Source organism: Amphibalanus amphitrite, unplaced genomic scaffold, assembly GCF_019059575.1.
Source record: "Amphibalanus amphitrite isolate SeventyFive unplaced genomic scaffold, NRLGWU_Aamphi_draft 000640F_arrow, whole genome shotgun sequence".
NCBI lineage: Eukaryota > Metazoa > Arthropoda > Thecostraca > Balanomorpha > Balanidae > Amphibalanus > Amphibalanus amphitrite.
The window spans coordinates 133,746-154,384 of NW_024882134.1; the positions used below are offsets into that span (position 1 = coordinate 133,746).

General features: G+C 52.9%; 2 protein-coding genes across 47 annotated transcripts in view; one reads left to right on the forward strand and one right to left on the reverse strand.

Moving 5' to 3' along the window:
• Positions 1-2,745, forward strand: part of LOC122363799 (eIF-2-alpha kinase activator GCN1-like) — a 47,885-nt gene extending 45,140 nt beyond the window's left edge. For 5 of the 7 annotated variants that reach the window (XM_043333459.1, XM_043333463.1, XM_043333462.1 and 2 more), the window contains exons 42-44: positions 179-316; positions 2,026-2,220; positions 2,558-2,745. In XM_043333459.1, the coding sequence (XP_043189394.1) occupies positions 179-316; positions 2,026-2,220; positions 2,558-2,683 (459 nt within the window). In that variant the 3' untranslated portion in view covers positions 2,684-2,745. Of the gene's footprint in view, positions 1-178; positions 317-1,693; positions 1,715-2,025; positions 2,221-2,557 lie in introns of all 7 variants that reach the window. The other 2 variants (XM_043333460.1, XM_043333466.1) reach the window with 1 other exon arrangement.
• A 136-nt stretch (positions 2,746-2,881) lies between these two features.
• LOC122363801 (SRSF protein kinase 3-like) overlaps positions 2,882-20,639 on the reverse strand; it is a 62,699-nt gene continuing 44,941 nt past the window's right edge. For 8 of the 40 annotated variants that reach the window (XM_043333478.1, XM_043333484.1, XM_043333480.1 and 5 more), the window contains 9 exons: positions 17,778-17,972; positions 17,351-17,513; positions 16,728-17,084; positions 16,156-16,365; positions 15,096-15,416; positions 14,216-14,305; positions 8,048-8,166; positions 3,787-4,057; positions 2,882-3,432 (listed from right to left, as the gene is read on the reverse strand). In XM_043333478.1, coding sequence (XP_043189413.1) covers positions 3,176-3,432; positions 3,787-4,057; positions 8,048-8,166; positions 14,216-14,305; positions 15,096-15,416; positions 16,156-16,365; positions 16,728-17,084; positions 17,351-17,513; positions 17,778-17,972 — 1,983 coding nt within the window. In that variant the 3' untranslated portion in view covers positions 2,882-3,175. The remainder of the gene's footprint in view (positions 3,433-3,786; positions 4,058-8,047; positions 8,167-14,215; positions 14,306-15,095; positions 15,417-16,155; positions 16,366-16,727; positions 17,085-17,350; positions 17,514-17,777; positions 17,973-20,639) is intronic. The other 32 variants (XM_043333501.1, XM_043333497.1, XM_043333499.1 and 29 more) reach the window with 10 other exon arrangements.

Genomic DNA, 20,639 nt, shown 5'->3' on the forward strand with positions numbered 1-20,639 from the left:
CAGCCACACCGGTTTGCGGTAGCGTCCAGCTGTTTGTGCAGAGATCTGACCCTTCCGTCTGCCAGCTGCCTGCTTCCAGTCTTACCGGTCAGCGGACGGTACGCTGTTGAAGTGTTCACTGTTACCACACCACGTTATTGGTTTAATTTACACATCTGACCCGTCTGCCCGTCCGCAGTCTGACCGTCCGCCGCTGGTGATGAACGGTTTGCGGGCGGCCGGCTACATGCTGCGCCACCAGCTGGCCGCAGGACGGGCCGCCGGCTCCCCGCTGGCCACGCCGCTCGTCAGGGCCATCAACAACAACAGCAACGAGGTGAGCCCGGCGATCATCCAGATCGCTGCTGCCGGACACTGGGCGTCTCACTAGAGCAATAGCCCGTCTGTCGTTAATAATCCAAGCAGCTCGCTTGCCGTATCGATGCCTTATCACTATTTAAAGAGTGCAGGCCTATCGGTGACCCGTCCCTGACCGTACCGAAGACATTTCGACGAGCCTCTATAATTCCTGTCCCCCTGACGCGATGTTGCGCCTCTGGCCCCGCTCTTGCCAGCAATATGCCGTGGATCATTTGGTCTGTCACTTTCCTGTCACCGGCGGTGGGGCGGACTGTTCTCCGCGGTCCAACACACATATTGTAATTCTGCCAAGGGGCCCTGTGTGTCGGCTCCATTCAGTTCTGATCAAAGGCACGGCCGGGCTCGCTCACTCGATAGTCGTCGCAGGGCAGTGCAGCTGTCAAACGGTATTACCACGCTGAATGAGATTAGCATCAGCATTGCAGACGTCCACGGTTTTCCTGGCCTCCACATCACCTGCGGCTCCCAACAGCCGTCTTTTCCCTTCACTTGTCGCTCCTTTCGGTCCCTTGGGTCCGTCAGGGGAGGTACTTTGTGTCCTGTCACGGTCTGAGACAGCCGCCTTGCCGACGCTGGCAGACCGGACGGCTATCGACCGCCTGTGACACGGGACGGCCACTCACGGACATGTCTCATCCGGAGACCGAGTGGAGTTCGCTGTCGCTGGCCGGGTGCGAGTCGATCTCGGCCGCACGTGCCTGTAGGTCGCGGGGAGGACTAGCAATGGTGAAATTTGTACCCTTCAGTGGTCGAGCCGTCGACTGGGGTGGAACACGGGAGGTGGTTCCGAGACTGGGACTGGGGTGTTGAGGTCGGGTGGAGCCGCCAGCCGTAGGGTAGCAACTGGCGGCCATCTACAGACTATAGGCAATCGGGTCGGTGTAGGGCTCCCAGCTGGTGGTGCGGCGGGTTCGCCTTGCGTCTCAAACATTGAGCATAGAAGAAAGTAGCACAATCCTACATGGCTACTGGGTACGCCGCCCCTCCTATGTCGCCCGGGCCGGCTGCAGCTGTCGCACCGCCCATTCTCCGACGCTGGTGGTTCTACCGCCATCTGTCCGACCACCGACCTAGGGCGGCTGTATTTCGGTTTAGGGCGACCGACTAGGACGGCGAATGCGATGATACTTTCTACACGCTAACCACCCGGCTGGCCACTGCTTCCATTCCGTCCACCTTGCAGGACATCTAACATCCTCTTGAAAGTACTCCGATTCCGACTGGGACTGGATCCCGATCCCACGCCGGGTGCAGTTGAAGCAGGCTGCTGTATGCTCAGGTGTCTCCGTGCCTCAGTGCAGCATCTCTAACCCCCGCTATCTCTCTGGTACAGGTGAAGCAGCTGTCTGCGCAGGTGTGTGTCTCCGTGCAGCACCTCTAACTCCCGCTGTCTCCCCCGCAGGTGAAGCAGCTGTCTGCGCAGGTGTCTCCGTGCAGCACCTCTAGCCCCCGCCGTCTCCCCCGCAGGTGAAGCAGCTGTCTGCGCAGACATCCCCGTGCAACACTTCTAACCCCGCCATCTCCCCCGCACGTAAAGCAGTTCTCTGCGCAGACATCCCCGTGCAGCACTTCTAACCCCGCCATCTCCCCCGCAGGTGAACCAGCTGAACTGTCTGCGCAGGTGTCTCTGTGCAGCACCTCTAACCCCCGCTGTCTCCCCCGCAGGTGAAGCAGTTGTCCGCACAGGTGGTGGAGCTACTGGCCGTCAGCCGCGAGCAGCCGCTGCCCGCAGAGCTGGCGCGACTCGTCATCCCGATGCTGGTTAACGGCACCAAGGAGAAGAACACGGTTGTGCGCACTTGCGCCGAGAGCGCGCTCGTGGCGGTGCTCAGGCTCAAGGAAGGCGAGGCGACGCAAGAGGTGAGCACTTAAATGACGCCAGCCGGTGTTTGGTAGACACTAGACAGGATGCCCACAGTGAATGGCGAATAATACCTTGACCTTTGAATCCGAGTCCGTAATTCATCAATTGAAATTAATAGCCGTGTCGAGTTCAATTAACTGTGCCGTGTCGAGTGAAATCATGTAAATCCAAAGAGCGTAGCTTTTATTATTCATTTCACTGAGTAACGTGTTCAGTCACTATACCAGACATCCATTGGCTGGAAACAGCGTGCCCTTCGCGATTGAAAACGTTGACCGGTCTTATGACCTGTCCTCCGATCTGACCCATTGCCCCCGGTGTGCCCCGCTGCAGGAGATGCTGGCGATGCTCGACTCTGGCGCGCGCGACTCGCTTCAGGAAGTGATCAGTAAGGTGTTGCGGAAGGACGTGACGGCCGTCCAGCAGATTCGTGATCTCGACGAGACGCTGATCAGCTGATATCGCCGCGCCGCGTACCAAGTGATTTATATTGAGAATGAAATACAGAGGGGGTTCTTTGGTGTCATGTGTGAACCGGGAAGGCGAGGTTTGCGGACGGGATGCCGTTGGAGCCCATGATGGTGAAACTACTGAGTCGAGTGGCCTGACCATTGACCAAGTGTGTGTTGCGAAGCGTAAGGCGACAAAACAACCAGATCACCGTATCTTGAATTTTATATTAAACACTATTGATTCAGGTTCCTTAAAACAGCAACTTAACTCTAAGTGAACATGAACCGGCAGGGAAAGGAGAACAACTGACTGGGGACAGGACGGGGCGGGGCGGGGCAGGGCAGGAGGGGTGGCTGGGTGGGCACATCATGCAGCGCTCCGCGCCACTCTCTCGGCCCACTGTACAAAACTAGGTGGCGGCGCCTGGGCGGGCGGGCGGCGGGCGCCGGCCTATCACAAGGGTTCGTGTGTCCGGGCAGGGCGGCGGAATGTCACTGGTCACGACCCGCCGCCGCCGCCGCCGCCGGTGTCCTCGGCTCCCGCGGCGTCACTGGCGTCCCCGCCGTCACTGCCGCCCGTCAGCCACGGGTGGCGCAGACAGTCGGCGGCCGTGGCGCGCTGCGCCGGGTCGAACGCCAGCATCGGCAGCAGGAAGTCGGCGAACGCGCGCGCCTTCTGCTCGGGCCACTCGTACTTGTCCATGAGCACCTCGTGCAGCGCCCACGGCTTCAGCTTGGTGATGTGACGTAGCTCGCCTGGCGGAGCGGACGAATGTCAGAAAGGCGACACCAGAGAGTGACAGTAGATGGGTCATCTTCGGTCAGGGGATCGAGCAGTGGCGGAACAATTGAGTGACGGGTCAGTGACCCGCATAGAGGCAGCCGGACCGAAAATGATCCGATCCAAGATGACCCGAGTCAAGGTAAGACGTGACAGGAAAACACCTTAGATGAACCAATGTGGTGCTGGACTGCCATGAAGGCGGTGCGGAGCTAAACCAAGACAACTAAGGCAAAAACATCAGCGCCCAAGTCAACATCTCAAAACCAAATTCCTTAATCACAACGACGCCAAGACTCCGATGGGCTGACACTATACCCCGTACACACCTTTTTTGGTGAAGAAGTCCCGCGAGTATTTGCCGCTGAACATGATGTGTTTGGGGATGTCTCCGGCGAGCTCGATGATGTGCGCGATGTGGTCCTCGTCGCGACTGTAGTCCTGGCCCGTGTGAGGCTCAAACAGGTAGTCGCCCGTGGCCAGCTCGAACGCCATACACGCCGTGGACCAGATGTCGGCCGGCGGACCGTACCCGGCGCCGAGCAGTACCTCCAGACACCGGTACTGGCGCGTCTGAATGTCCTCCGTGAAATGGTGGTGCTGTGGGGGAGGTCAGGCCAGGTTAGATACCGCTACTGGCGCATCTGGATGTCCGTGAAATGGCGATGCTGTGGGTGGTGGGAGATACTGTTAACTGTTATCAACTTTTGACGCAAACGCTGGAATGAAAACAAACAGCGGAAGCTGACCAAAACAGCAGAAGGGTGATTCACGTTTTACACACTCACAGGGACAAACAGGCCCCAATGTCAGAAATAAAACAGAAATAAAACATTTTTACGGAAAGAGATGTACCACCCTATGCCCATCTCGATCCCGTTTGCAATATCCCCGACTCCGGCCAGATGTAGGTACGCATGCCCCCGCCGTACTTCCCTATCTGCACCCTCCCGGGGACAAAGGTCCGGCCGGCGGCGGTGCCTCCAATCGGCCCCGGCAATACGGCGCCCAAATCGATAGCCGGCGGCGACCGTAATCGGCCGGTGCGCCCGCTAATCCCCGCGGCGGCGGTCATGGGAGGGGGGGGGGGGGTTCCCGTTCTGCTCTGTATGGAGGGTCGCAAACCACCACAGAGCTGGGTGGTCGGCGGGGCGACTCCTTCACTGTCCGCTGCCTTAACCCAGATCTGCCCACCGTATCATTTATGATACGACTAGAGGGACAGCATTACGCGCAGCGTAAAGAGGGACAGCATTACGCGCAGCGTAATAAATCAATTTTCATTAAAATCGGCCCAGTAACGGCCGAGTTAATGCCAGAATAAATTTGGCGTCTCCTCCTGGCCGGCGGTGCTCTGTTCCGGTATTCATTGCCAAAGGTCAGTGACCTTCCGGCTCTGATTTCACCCAGTTTTGCAGCGAAGAAACTGAGCCTAAGGCGCGTGCCGTCTGCTCGAATCCGGCCGCGGCCCAAAATGCTGCAAAGATGTGCCCGCCACGTGCACACCGCTGCACGCACCCCCTCCAAAATTTAATACAACAAACAGATGCACGCGTCCGACTTGCGCCCAAAATTTCACCCCCGTAGCCCGCACCGTTCCAGAGCAATAGCCCGCCAAGCGTGACTGACGCGTCACATACATACATACATACATACGGACATTTTGATTTTTATATATGTAACTAGAGGGACAGCATTACGCGCAGCGTAAAGAGGGACAGCATTACGTGCACCGTAATAAATCAAGTTTCAATAAAATCGGTCCAGTAGCGGCCGAGTTATTGCCAGAATAAATGTTGAGTCTCCTCCTGGCCGGCGGTGCCCTGTTCCGGTGTTCTTTGCCAAAGGTCAGTGACCTTCCGGCTCTGTTTCCGCTCAGTTTTGCAAGCGAAGAAACTGAGGCTAATGCGCGTGCTCTCTGATCGGCGCCGGCCGCGGCCCAAAATCCCGCAAAGATGCGCCCGCTACGTGCAAACCGCCGAGCGCACCCCCACCAAAATTTAATACGACAAACAGATGCACGCGTCTGACTTGCGCCCAAAATTCCACCCCCGTAGCCCGCACCGTTCCGGAGCAATAGCCCGCCAAGCGTGACTGACGCGTTACATACATACATACATACATACATACGTACAGACGTTTTGATTTTTATATATGTAATTACGCGCAGCGTAATAAATCAAGTTTCATTGCAATCGGCCCAGTAGCGGCCGGGTTATGGCCAGAATAAATTTGGCGTCTCCTCCTGGCCGGCGGTGCTCTGTTCCGGTATTCATTGCCAAAGGTCAACGACCTCCGACTCTGTTTTCCCTCATTTTCGCAGCGAACAATCTGAGCCTAGGGCGCGTGCCGTCTGCTCGGCGCCGGCCGCGGCCCAAAATGCTGCAAAGATGCGCCCGCCACGTGCAAACCGGCGAGCGCACCCCCACCAAAATTTAATACAACAAACAGATGCACGCGTCCGACTCGGCGCAAAAATTTCACCTCCGTAGCCCGCACCGTTCCGGAGCAATAGCCCGCCAAGCGTGACTGACGCGTTACATACATACATACATACATACATACATACGTACAGACGTTTTGATTTTTATATATGTAAATGAGTCGCTCGACCGTTGCTAGGCAACCGACTTCCATCCGAAAGACGCCGAAACTTTATTTTGTGATGTTGTGTTGTCAGTCGTGTGTACTATTTCTAGAGTGGGTAACCTTTTCTATATTTCATATATTTTCCGTGTAGCATGATCAAACAAAAACAGCTGCCCACAGAAGTCGTAATTTAGCAGACCCAATAACGCCGACGTTAGTATGCTAACTAGTGCTTTCTGCCAAACTACTCAATTTTGTGGCAGCATAGTACCAAATGTTCAAGCTCACACACGACGTGGTTGAATAGATTCTTGCGCCAAAGCTGGCGTGTCAGGAATGATAACAACATATTCGTATCATATATGATACGGTGGGCAGTTTCTCACATTAGCCTACACAATTACTTGCCCCTAATCCGTACGTTTTCTGGCCTTCTTGGCGCAAATTCTAGACATTCTAGTGGTGGATGACGATGTTGATGGAGGTGACGTCTTGGTAAAACCATCGGAGGCGTCCTACGACACGGACAAGTACTCTGGTGATGACGAGGATGTCACGGAAGAACGTGACCCCAACCGGCATCTTGCTCGGCAGCTGTGTGTTAGGGCCAATGTGCAAGGAAGAATAAGCTTTCCGGAACGCGATTCCGAGTACGAAGACGTCTCGGAGACCTTCAGAGATGCAAGGCTAAGCAGCGACGTTGTTGCATCCCAGCAACAGAAGTCGAGAAGCCAGAAGGTCCTTGAAGCGACATGAAAAGTGGACAAAAGGGAACACATTCATATGAGATGGAGCACGTGCCTGAAGTCTGACGTCGAGTGCAGTGTCACGAAGGAGGATATCTTTTCCTTCTTGTTTATAGTGTCAGGGAACTCGATGTTAAAAGCGTGAAACACCATGGCCTTCCGGACATGCTCGAGGACTTCGTCATGTATAAAGGAAGGGATGTCTCATTTAGAGAGGAATCGCGGTATTTGTGTGACTCGAAGCATGAAAGATGCGTACCGGTGAAGATGATCACAGGGCAGTGCCCTTGCTTCCATTTCAGACCTTTCGTCTCTTTGCTTCGAGGACCTTCCCGAGCTCTGACGCTGGGCCAGCAGCGTCTCCCCTTTACCTCGCATCTCTGAAGGTCTCCGAGATGTTTTCCGTCGGAATAGTGCCCCGGAAAGTTTCTCTTCCTCGCACCTCGGCGGTCAGCCCGAGCATTCAGCTGCCGAGCAGGATGACGGTTGATATCACGTTTTCTTGTGACATCCTCATTATCACCAGAGTATTCATACGTGTCTTAGGACGCCTCCGGTGGATTTTACGAAGACATCATCTCCATCAACATGGTCATCCACCACTGGAATGTCTAGATTCTCTGCCAAGGTAAGTCCCAGTGACTTGAAGACAGACGTTAATTGGTATGTTACTGTCTATCGAGGTATGTTACCAGTATAAGAACTGGCCACGGAATTTGTATTTGATACCTTCCAGCCACAAAAGTAAGCATTATGTCAGAAAGCACTTGTTGACATACTCACCTATAGGTATCTATGGGTCTGGTCAATTACGATTTACTGTTTCCTTGGTGTCATTATTACAAATAAACTCAAAGCTGGCAATTCTGAGACGTTTTCACAAGTAAAATTATAGGCAAATGCAAAGGTGCCATAAAAGTGCGAAAATGCCCAGCGTATCATATATGATACGGCAATTTCCGACAAAACGAGTACAGCCAACAACAAATGACACATGCTGGTAAGCAATGTGATTCAAAAGTACCCCAAAACCAGCGTAACAAAAAAATCCGAAAACATTTTTCTTCTGGGCAGATCTGGGTTAACTCGGTCACGACCGGTCGGAGGACACCCGCCGTGTGACCTGACATCTCCCTCCCTGCCTCCCTTCTACAGCCCCCATCCCCTTCTACATCCCCATCCCTACCTCCCCTTTTACATCCGCATCCCTTCCTGTCCACTGTCCTGTCCCAGCGCGGGCCAGCAGTCCACCTACCGTCCAGCAGGCGTTGCCGAGATCGGCCAGCTTGACGCGCATCTCGCACACCTCGTGGACGGGGTCGGGTTTCCGCTCCTCCTTGACTGGTGCGCCGGCGGCCGGCTCTGTGCTGTCACCTGGCGAGGGGGAGGGGAAGAGTCAGTTGCGATGGACATAGTCGTCACTCAGCTGTTAGCGGCAGCCAGGTGTAGCTAAGCGAGTTCAGAGGTATAAACAGAGGTATAATAACTGAGGGTGGTGGTCTGGCCTCGAGATTTAGATCATAGGGAACGAAAAACACGGCTCATCATATCATTCAGCTAAGGACCACCGGCAAGCAGGTAGAAAGAACTCGTAAGACAATTTGTCCTAACTTTGCCGAGACGCGGCAAGGATCAATGAGGCAAACTTTATCGAGCTCGCCTCCCGCTCCTGCCCGGCACGAGCCATCACGTACAGGGACCCGCAGTTGCTTCTGTACACACTAGTATTTCAGCGTATTCTTTGCCTGTGACACCGTTGGAGGCGAATTGGGAAATGATTGTGTGCTTATTAAAACCACCATCTGAAGGGCTTTAAACTGATGTGCTGCTCTCCTAATTCAGTGAACTTTTTATGGCTATATCAGCAAAACATTGTTTTCAGCGCTTTTTCCTGCCCCATTCCTTCTGAAACCTGGAACCGCTTATTCCATTTACTCCTGCCATCTGACGATGGTCGTGCTGACTGCTAGTTCCGGCGCTAGTTACTGCTCCAGTTTTGCACCCGGCACAAACTCAGACGGCACCGGGCCGTGGCTCGACCATGGGGACTGGGGAGGGTCGGACCGAGCCGACTGCCTGGGGCGCGGTTAGATCGGACGCCCTGCTGGGGAAGGGGACGGGAGTGAGGGGGAGTGGAGGAGGTGGTCACGTGGTCCGTCCAAGCTCGCAGACGACCTGACCTGTCCTGCGCCCAGCCATGTTCCGTGATCCAAAATGGCACGAGAGCTGTGGAATGTCTGGAGGAGACGCTTCGAAAGTGAACTTCAGCAGCACTAATTTACCATATTCTGTGGAGATAAATTAATATTATCTTAATGCAGAAAAAATTATGCCCAAGCTGTATAAGCTGTATCTTTTTAAAAGTTGTAAATATAATTATTTTAGGGACTTATAAGTTTCGTATACACAGTGAATTGTGTTACAATAAGCCGTTTCGCTGTTATGGCTACTAACTGAAGAGTTATCCTTTTTTTTCTCACAGGGAATGACAATACAATAACAATATAACAATACGAATAAAACCAGACGTTTCGCACGAAAAAGTGCCTCCGTCAGTGGCAAGAAATGAGTAATTAGGCATACATGTTTTCTTTCGATAACATCGATGAAGTAGTTATCTTTATTTTTTAAAGATATATTTTCAGCAGTTTTTTAAGCACATCATGGAAGTTTATAAACATTTGTGTATTTTATCGGCAACCCGGCTGGCCAGACCGAGACGGTGCCGCATTTAGTTCTCATCGATGTTAAACCTATACACTCATTTTTCTCCACTGACGAAGGCACGTTGTTGTCCGAAACGTTTGGTTTTATTCGCATTGTTTTTTATATTGTCATTGTCCGTGAGAAAAACATACTCATATGGACTGGTCTCAGTTCATATAGAAATTGTTGCACATTCATCAACACAGATAAAATGAATATTAGCCCTCACCACACATATAAGTAGAGGTAAGTAGACCGCGCCCCCTGTTTTTCACCAATAAATCGCGGCAAAGCGAAGGATTGCGACGATTCTTTGGTGCCCTGGAGTTAATCAATTTTACAACTTCCCGGAAAATTAAATAGCCCTTATCATTTTTGCATCTTGTCTGAGAATTTTAAATCCCTGAACCAAATTACCTTTAACCTGTGATTATTTTTCTCAAGATCATGTCAGGCCAGAATAGCAATTGAAAGTCAGCGCTCATCTTGTGTGTTTCCATAGTCGTTTCGTGACTAGCAACGTGACAACATGTGAAATATACTATCTAGTGTTTGTCTCATTAATTGTTGTGGGTGCCAAGGTCACGTGAAACTCAGGTTAAGGTCATTTACTTGAAATGATCTCGGTTAACTTCCTTAAATTTACACCTTTTTACTGTGGTTTTTAGGAAGTGTTGGTTTGAAATTTAGCACCCATTTTAGCATTTGAAAACTAGGCATACTTAGGTATCAGTTATAGTGCCTATGCAATATGTTGCAAGGCTGTAAGTGCTGGTTAACATTCTATATAGCCGGCAGAACGCCTAATGGGTGATCTGGCGTGACCCGCCCTACCCCAAATGCTTTGATACATCATCTTTGATCAAAGCAAGTGCAAATTCGGAGTCAGAAGCAAGCCAAGTCCCCGCAAACTTCACTTGTAGAAATTCTAGCAGGACCCAATTTTCCGTGCTTTTGGTTATTAACCTGATCTGGAACGTCAACCAGTGACCTAGGATCTCAGCATTGACCAGGACATAAAAATAATTGGCTTTTTCTCGTCAGCGATGACCAGGACCCTCAAATCATCGGATTTCTCTCGTCACGAGCAGCACGCTCTTTTTTATTTTTCAGCGAAGCTCTGGCTCTTTTTATCAAGGGCCGAATGGCTGAGGGTTTCTACGCCCCTCCGCTACATGTAAGACGCTGAAAAGAAATGCCTAAATAGATGAGGGTTAAATATCGATTGCTTTTTAAGTGCCGAAGCCCGAAACACTTTAATTTACTTCGATAGCAGTTTTTAAGACCAACGAGCTCGAATAATATAACTTCTTGAACAATGTAAGCAACACATAAAATGAATCTCTCATATCCTTCATGTCTCATATCCTTCATAATCACCTCGGCAGAATAGCCACAGCACCTACTTGTGGAGTCGTTGTATGTCTAAATAAATCGTGAGAGAAGCGGCTCAAGATTAAGGAACTATGAGACACTTAATAAAAAACGGCATAGATTAGAAACTGCACCTAACTTGCACTGGTTTTTAAGCCTTTTCGTGGCAGACTGGTAGATTAAATTTTAGGATTGATTTCAGCTGATGCTCAAATGGAGCTATTCATTCGTTCATTCATGCGACCATCCAATTCCATTCATAAAAGAAGCCAGTGACAAAATTGTTCATTTTAGATAAGTGTGAAATACAAACTCAATAAAAGTTTAATGATACGGCAAATTTGACAGCATTTATAATGAACAGACAAATAATTTTAACGAATCAAGCTTGCGAGCCCCAAATAGGGGAGAGTGAGGTATAGATGAGCCGAGGGGCAAGTTTAGCCACCCCATGTTTCTCAGCTCCTATGGCGCTGATTGACTTGAGCTTCCATGTGCCGTTCGCTTACGATGCTGCATTCTTTCACGTGAGACGGCAACGTTCTCACGCTCAGCACCCGGTAACATGTGGTATCGCCCCTGATAACTAAGACATGTTTTGCCTTTAAAATGAGATGGTTGTTATCTGCGGTGCATGGTTATCTGCGGTGCGGGTGTCATTAATCGAAAATGGCCACGGGTGGGGCAAGATGAGCCATTTTTACCTGGGGGAAGATGAGCCGGATAAGCCATTGTTGTCTCCGCTGTCGAAAACCAAACTGAGCTGCGCTTGTATCTGCTGAATAAAAATGGTAGGAAATTGTTTTTCTTTGTTGATTAGTGATTTGCAGATTATCTGAAGGATAAAATGATTTCTTTCGTGATAGAAAACTTGACGAGTTATTGGAAGGTTTAAAACAGTCACTTTTTGATGGAGGAAAAGAACTTTGCCATAAGTATGTATGCCATGGAGTAAATAAAAGAGCCCACTCTTCGCCGCGCCCGGGAAAAGAAGAGGTTCGCTTTTTCCATCCATGCTCAACTTTCCCCACGACGTGTCTCAACTTACCCCGCCCATGGGGTAAGATGAGCAACGTGCAAGATGATTTTTGACGTAGCCTTTCAGTACAAAAATAAGCGGTATGAAACATTTCTGGCCACCATTACATGCGCAATGACCACTCTGTCCGTCCAACTCGTAAACGCAGAAAAATGATCAGTAAGTTAGCCTGTAGCTTACGAAAAACAAAAGCGGCTCAACTTACCTCATTCTTCCCTATGTTACAAAATTGAGGGAGGCCATCAGGATCAGGAGGATTTTTTAGGTCATCACAGTATTTGTCAACAATGGTTGTTTGGGAGGCTGGGGAGGGTGGTTACTGGCTCAAAAACTATCCCCCCCCCCCAAATAAAAGAAAACGAAACCGATCATCCGCGAAAAGAACTATTGAGCTCGAACCAAGGTGACGAATCGATTTATATGTATGCAGGATGACTAACGATGCCACTTTTTGACTTCTTGTGTCAAATAAATTCCATCATCTGGATAGCACGTCAACATTCAATTTGACATTTTACAACAAACGTATACTATTTGGCGCGACTAGCCTCATAAATGTTCTGAAACTAAAACCGTTTCTTCGCAATTAACTTGGACCACGTCATCCCAGCTTATGCACGACAAAAATAAAATAATGCTTCAGGATCACTGGCCTGAATTCGAATGCTTAAAGTTTACTCAAAACCGGTGTGGCTGAGGCACTCTTCGCTACATCTCGTGACGGCCACCATTGTGTTGCATTTTTCGGTAAGCTATAAGTTAATAAGGAAAGGATTGGTGAGTGGGTTGAAAATAGCCCCCCCCCTCCACCCCCCTCCTTCTTCTGGAAACATAAGTATTCGAAAGATCTGGCGATGGTTTATCCACCTCCTCTGCCGCCGCGCTGCGAGGCCTCGATTCGTTCGGTATGTGGCTTCCTGAGCGGTCCTCCCCGGAGGCAAGGTGAAAGGTCATGGCCTGTATCATAAATTTATACGTTGCTGAATATGTTTTATAGTTCTTCCAAGGCCTTGCACACCGTTTTATTATATCGGATAAACATTGCACTTTCTTGTCAATCAATACATTTAAAGAAAACTTGATCATAATCTTATACTGCGGCAATTGTAGTTCTGACTTCTGCTTACGGTTGCCTCTTTATGATACGGGCCACCACCACCTCCACTGCGCTGGAGCTCAGGCGTTCTACCCCTCCCCGCTACGGACCGGCCCTCGGGCTAGGTGTGTTAGTATTGAGCGCAAACCTGTAGTAGTCACGTGACTTTCATTCACGTAGCGGGAACGGAAGCTATAGGCGATACCAAGGACGGGCTCTGGGGAGGCAACCGGTGCGGAAAAATAGCACGATTGTAGTTTTGGAAGAATATCTGTTGCGGTAAGAGGAATTATACAAAACATACGTGCTAGGAGCAAACATGTGTTATTCCTCCATACTTTGCGCTACATTTCCTTTCTCCAGTGGCCAGCACTTAGCAAATAATAGCGCAATTCTAAATTGGTAATATATGTGTACAGTAGCAACTGCGGGTCCCTGTACAAAGGCGCAGTGACCAGTCAATTTAGCAGCGCTCCGACGGACCCAGTTGGTTTTTCTCGGTCGTCTTTGTTGTGCCATTGCGCCAATACGCCGCGATGTGTGTTCGCCGGGTTTTTGTATGACCCAGGGGATGAGAATCCAGGCCGGTCGGCCCGCCGGGCTAGTGCGACCAATGGGGCGGACAGAAAGAGAACCCCGGCGGGGACGGTCACCGAGGCCGGACCTAGCGCTGGGTCCTCAGATCCGTACGGGGAGAAGCGGGCAACGAGCTGCACAGATAACTGTACCAGACAAGCTCCGTGATTTGATCTCTGACAGCCCAGACAACAAATAAACAGGACGGTCGTGGGACGGAGCACAGTCGCCCACCGGGTTCAGTTACAGCCCGGCAGCCCGGCCAGAGAGAGAGAGAGGCAGTAACAACATCGGTAATCAATAGCATGTCTCCGTAATTAGCACATGTTAGGAATGGCTACAGTGACTCAGTCATAAAAGAACGTCAACGGAATACTGCCATCTGATAAATATCCACATCCGGCCGTAATGACGCAAAACACTACAGAATGCCTGCAGTGCCTGTTGAGAGAGAAAAACGAGGGACTGAAGGATATTTCATAGGGAAGGAGGATCAGGCCATCTCTGCTGGGCGCGGCTGCGGAAAACTAAAGGACAGTTCCCACGGGACGGAAGGACGGGGCACCTCTGCTGGGCGCGGCGGGTCCCAGAGAGGCAATTCCAGCGGGACAGAGGACAGAGGGACAGGATACCTCTGCTGGGCGCGGCGGGAGTCTGAGCCAGCTTGATCCACTCCTTAGACGAGGACGGCACAGGCGCGGTAGGTATTTCCTCGCCGTCTGCTGACACACACCACACAGACACACATACACAGGCCGGAGAGGAACACGGTAGTGGGTCTTCGCAACAGAAGAATATGAAGATATTGTACAGACAACAAATGACGATAAATAACCTATGACAGGCTACTGAAGAAACACACGAATAAAACATGTGGCAGCGTGGCAAATAATCAAAATGCATCCCGTCACTTACAAATGTAGAACTACTTTTGATGCATGTAGCCTCTAGCTTTAGAGGCTACATGCAGATGCGGTGCAGCAAATAAAGCTCAAAGTTTGCCGGAATCCGCAACCACAATGCGTTATCTAATATCTACCATGACTTGATCTCATCACAACCGTAATCGCATGAAGAAGAAAATAATGCAGCATCAGATGATGTGGGCACCGGCAAAGCACCAGCGACAAACCAGTAAAAAACGTTTTGAAACATCTGTGCATTGCTACAGATGGTGAATGACATACAAAGTTGTGGCTGAGCTTAATGGGAAACACTTGGCAAATTGATTAATTACATCAAGGCTGAAGCTATGTAAGCGTGGTTAACCTTTGATTCCAGCGGGAATGGACCATCAGCGGTGACTGACGGGAAAGGACAATAGGACGGCAGGACGGAAGACGAGGAAAGGAGGTCCCACCTTCGTCGATGGGAGGGCGGGAGCTATAGCTGGGGACGGGAGATCCTACACTCGTCGATTGGGAGGGAGGGAGCTATAACGGAGCGGGGAGGTCCGACTTTCGTCGATGGGAGGGGAGAGAGGAAACTACAGCTGGGGAGGGGAGGTCCGACCTTCGTCGATGTCCACCCAGGACGAGTCGAGGTCATCCTCGGCGGCGGCCGCCGACACAGTGACCTCGGTCAGGTCACGGTCGGCCTCCACACCGTCCCCTGCGGCCGGACCGAGCGCCGGGGGCACGGCACTGGTCTGAGGACCGCCGGCCGAGGCGGGAGAGTCCGCACCAGGAGCAGGAGAGCTGGAGTGGCCGGCCGCCGCGGCAGGAGATCCAGGAGCAGGCGCAGGACCGGGAGAGGACTGGCCGGCGGGCGCGGCGGCTGCGGCAGACGACAGGGGACGGACAGCGAGCACAGGTAGTGGGGTGTCACCTGGGACTGAGAGAGGGTGGATAGAGCGAGTAGAGGGTGGATAGAGGGTGGATAGTAGAGGGTGGAGGGTGGATAGAGCGAGACCTCTACATCCAGTGGAGAAGGATGTAAGTGGACGGGTCCCGCTCCCAGTCAGTGACGAAGACTGGACCCGTAGCTCGCCCCTAGCATATATCGCAAGTGGAAACTAGAGCAATGCACCATCGCGCAGAGCCTACAAATAGAGTGAGCTGCTATTATTCCTAGTCGGTTACCACGCAGGCTACAATATCAGACGGGAAGACTGGGCGGAAACCCGACCATCTATCACACAAATGATGTATCGCTTGTTAGATGAGACCCATTTCTAGACGGGGATTCACAAGCGCTGCAATGAGCTTAAACACATATATAACCATGTGGTCCAATCTAGTTAGGCCATTTGATGAAGTACCCGCCACCGAGACGCGAGTAAATCCGCGCCAACTGCAGCATTATACCGAAAGTGCAAATATGTCACTCATCGCAATCTGCCTGGTAAGGAAAGCCACTCCAAGTACCACTAAATAATTAAATATGACATTCTAAATCATCAAGAAACTAAAAAAGAAATAAATGATACAAGCTTAACGGTCAATGAACGACCTTGTAGATGGCTACCACTCACTCAACAACAAAACGCAGCAAAAAAAAAAAGAGAAAGAAATAAAGGATAGCAGGTGGTGTGCTGACCCCTGCGTGTGCAGCACCCGGTCACCGGTCGTACCTTCCGCGTCGCCCATTGTCGGGCCGTCGCCTGTGTGCGGCGCGTCGCTCGGTCCGGCGGCCGTCGTCTTGGCGCCGGCCGCGCCCGTCCGGTGGCCGTTACAGCCACCCTCGCCGGCCGTCTCCAGGTCGTACGGCAGTGTGACCGTCTCACCGACCCCCGAGTGCTCAATCAGCGCCTCCTCCATGTTGGCCAAACTCTGCCGGTTCGCTGCCGGGACGAGACCAGAGGTGTGAGAGACGGGACGCGGCCGGCCGGTCAGACAGCAAACAATCGGGGCTGCAATCTGCCCACACGGCGCGATCGGCTCAGAGTAATTGCCAGTCTCTCAAAACACGCCAGGAGGCATCGATTGAGAACGCTACAGCAAAAGATAGCTAATTACAGCGCAAGTTATACAACGATCGCGGACATCCACGGTAGTCACGTCACCAATATACACCGATATAACTGTGTACTGCTTGTTATGTTTGCTTGCAGTTTTCAGAGTCAAATCGACGTTGTCTTCCATCGCCATCCACCCTCAACATTGTCCTGGCCCTCCCATCGACCGCCCTGTGTCTCACACATACCCAGTTTGGCCGAGTCGCAGTTTTCCGCGGAGGAGCCGTTCTGTTGGCTGCCGGCCGGGGTGGCGGGCGAGGCGGGCGGCCTCCTCTCGGCGGGAGGGGCCGAGTCGGCCGCCGGCGCGCGGCTGCCGTTCTCTGCCGCCGAGCCCGTGTCGGCGCCGGCCGGATCTGCGGGAGCGGCGGCCGGCTCCTGGCGCAGCGCCGCCTGCTCCGTCTGCTCCCGCTCCCACTGCTCCGTCAGCTCGGCCATCTGCTCCAGACGCTTGGCCTGCTTGGCGGCCTTCTTCTTCAGACGCTTCTTTTTGTTTCTGCTGAGTGTGGACGGGTCCGGCTGCTGCAGATGCTGCGGCGCCGTGGACACTGGAGGAGAGAGCAACATCTCGGTGTTGACGCTGGAACATCGACAATTAGGGCCAGACCACGGGCCAAAACACGGTCCTTGTCGTAAATACGGAGCCAAGAGCATGTTAAGAACATATTGATGCTAGCAAACAGAGCAGGAGTAAGCTTTCTGTAAAAATAAAAAGTGCATCTTTCGTGATATTCAATCGATTCAAATTTAATCCCACTCAAACACACAATCTCGCTTTTACAGCATCGATTCTTCATCCTCCTCAATCACTTACTGAACGATCCGGGCAGCTTGAGTCCCATCTTCTGCCAGTGCGCGGCGTCTGCCGCCAGCCGCCGGACGTGTGCCTCGTCCACGCAGAGGAGCACGTTCTCCGGCTTGATGTCCGTGTGAATGATCTGACACTTGGTGTGGAGATAGTGTAGGCCCTCCAGCACCTAGTGGACGGACGGGGAGGAGCGGGGTGGTCAGGCGACGCGAGTGACAGTCTTCATGAGTCAGCAGCCTCAACTCTTCTGAGAACTAGTCGAACGGTTTCAATTGACGAAGCATGTTACCCGTCATAAATTACACACTGAAACGCTGCACCATGCCCTTCACTTCCCCCATCCTTCCCAGACTAAGACACCCTCTCTGGCTGATATAGAGAGGGTGATCTGCCTGGTCAGGCAGATCACCCTCTCTATAATCCCGTTCCGTACCTGTTTGATGATAGATTTGACGTTCTCCAGTGGGATGCCCTCGTACTTGCTGCGGATGATGAGCTTCAGCAGGTTGTGCCCGAGCACCTCGAACACCATGCAGACGTGGGTGCCGTTGACGCCGATGATTTTGAAGTCGTCCAGGAGCTGGACGGTGCCTTCCCGGAACGGGTCGGTCTCGTCACTGTCGCGGACCTGGAACACGGAGAGAGGAGTCAGCCACTGTTTAGGGGTCAGTGAGGGAGACTGAGCAATGTTATGGACCTCGAGCATACGGGGTCAGCGTCTGCCAACAGCTCGCTGAGATGGTACTGTAGTCACTGTCACGGACCAGGATGCAAGGATAAAATTAGGGTCTGCTCACATCTTGCCGAAGAAAGACTAGCACAGGTGTGGACCTGGGAAATAAGGGGACAGGAGTCGGCGTTTGCCTATATCTAACTAAGGAAGACTTGGTGATGCTAAGACTTGGAACTCTGAACGGGAAAGATCGTCTACCGGCTGCCCACGTATATTCAGGAGACTGGATGTCTATCACATTACGGATCCGACCCAAGCGGAGGAGATTTGATCGGTATCCACGCTGAAAGAACAAGAGCACTCCAGCGATAAATCAATGATATAACACAGGATTACCACCATTTGCCAGTTCCAGTTTGCCACTGTCAACAGTCAATGCGGTGCGGCAAACAAGTGTTTATGATATGATGCTTTCCGGTCTCCAATCGGGTTCCATTGTTAGCTGAATGGCTTTCCGAGATCGAGGCATTAGCGACACAAAGCCGCCGCAATATGAAAGCAATACGGTCTCCAGCCTTTCATAACGCTAAGGCAGAACTCCTGATACACAGTCACCGGTGATCGTCACACGGCACACGCAGGCAAGCCATCATAACAGACCATCGCCGGCCGATGGCAGTAACATTAAATCTGCCACACCGCCTGAGATAAACCGCGGCCGCGCTGCCGCCGCCGCGGGCCAGTCATGGCCGATGGGACGGAGACAAAGGCACGCCGAGCGGCCGGCCGTGGCCCGGGCCGGCCCGGTCAATATCGGGCCCGAGCCGAGCTGAGGTCGACCCGAGACGGCCGGCCGCCGCGGCGGACGGCGGCGCCGGCTGAATCTCAGCCGTCCACACCGCTGGACCCACTCTCCCCGATCGACCGACACACATGAAACGTCTCAACGACCGGCAGCCCTGGAAAGTGCACCCATCAGACACCTCTGCACTGTCCTTCAGACTTATACCCCTGGATTGTCCCCCAAACCTACACCAATGGGCCGTACCTCTTACTGATCCCCTGGACCGTCTATCCGTTGAACGCCCCAGGACCATCTAATCCACTGACACCCCTTGGACCGTCCCTCCCACTGGCACCTCTGGATCATCCTTCCCTCCGTCACCGCCCCTAACGACGTCCTCCCTGGCACGGCGCACCGGGCTGGCGGCGCGTCTCCGGGAACGAGCCGGCGGCAGCGGCCACAAATCAGGCCCATCGCCGGCAATCACCGCCGCCCCGCGCCGATCACGTACGGGCTATGAGCCGCAGCGCGCCGGGCAGTCTCGCAGGACACGCCGCCACAGTCCGCCGCCGGCCGACCTTTGGCCGCGGGGAGCCATTGATCGGAGCGCGGCCGGCGGGCGCGTGTCACTCTGCCGTCCTGACCGAGTCGCCGCCCGCACGACAGCCGCATACCGACGGCCACACGGCCGACAGATCAGACGGCCAGGACTTCACACAGTCCGTCTACTCGCAGACGGATTACCAGGGTATAACAGCGCCAAAATTAGCATGTGTGCAATTCTCCTCAGTCCTCACAAGTTTTAGTTTCATAACTTACCGCAAATGCTTAAAGTTACGTGGTAACAGTGCAACAAGCAGCGGACCGTAGGGACAACTTGGTACTGGTAATTAAGATATTTCGGTACGTGCCCCGTCTTCGTCGACCCCATGCCGGCCGCCCTGCCCCGTTGGCCGGGCAGCGTCGATAACCACCAGCTGAGCCCGATGTAATGACGGTCACCGGAGACCGATCAGGAGTCTTCCATACCGACTGCTTCCCAAGAATCGTCATGGACCGCCGTCACGGCGTACGTGACGTCCATGCGCGTGATGGGGGGGATGATAAGTTGTACCGACATTCCGACCAGTAAGTCTACCAATACCATCGGCATCGTCGTGTCCAACTGTCTAGCCAGCACGAACTAGACTGTCTAGACTGTCAGTAGAACTGTCTAGAGCACGGAACAACGATAGAACCGTCCATTTGGGTGGTCCGGTGACCAGCTGGTTTCCCGCCGCCGGCCGCGCGGGGGAGGGAGCCGGAGTGTGAACTGCCGGCTGCGAGGACCGCCATCAGTCACGGCGCCGCCCCGCCCCGGCCAACTGCGTCAGCTGAGAGCGGGGCGGGGGCGGGGGCGAGCGGCCACTGACCCACCGGCGCCCACACGCTCTCCAGTCGACACTGCCAGTGACACAGCCCGATCGGACGGGTGAGCCGTGCCCCATGACGCTGCGAGCCCGCTCCGACAGAGCTCCCTCCGCGCGAGCTGCCCTCCTGGGCCGTCGGATCAGCTGCGGACGGGCCACTGCGCTGTCTTCTCCGAACGATAGTCGATACCGAGCTGGGAATCATGAGAGGGGCGAGCGTACCTCCCGGACCCTTCCAGGCTCCATGACGAAATAGCTGACTGGTTTGGAATTCAAGATCGGCTCATTGGACCTACCAGAGTTGATATCTCAGTGAGCCCACATCTGAACAAGACGTCACTCCGCCTGCCCAGCCCGAATATCCAGTTCTGACTGGTCTCTGGGCGAGTATATTGGTCGCATGCACTGCTGATTGGCTGTTTACGAAAC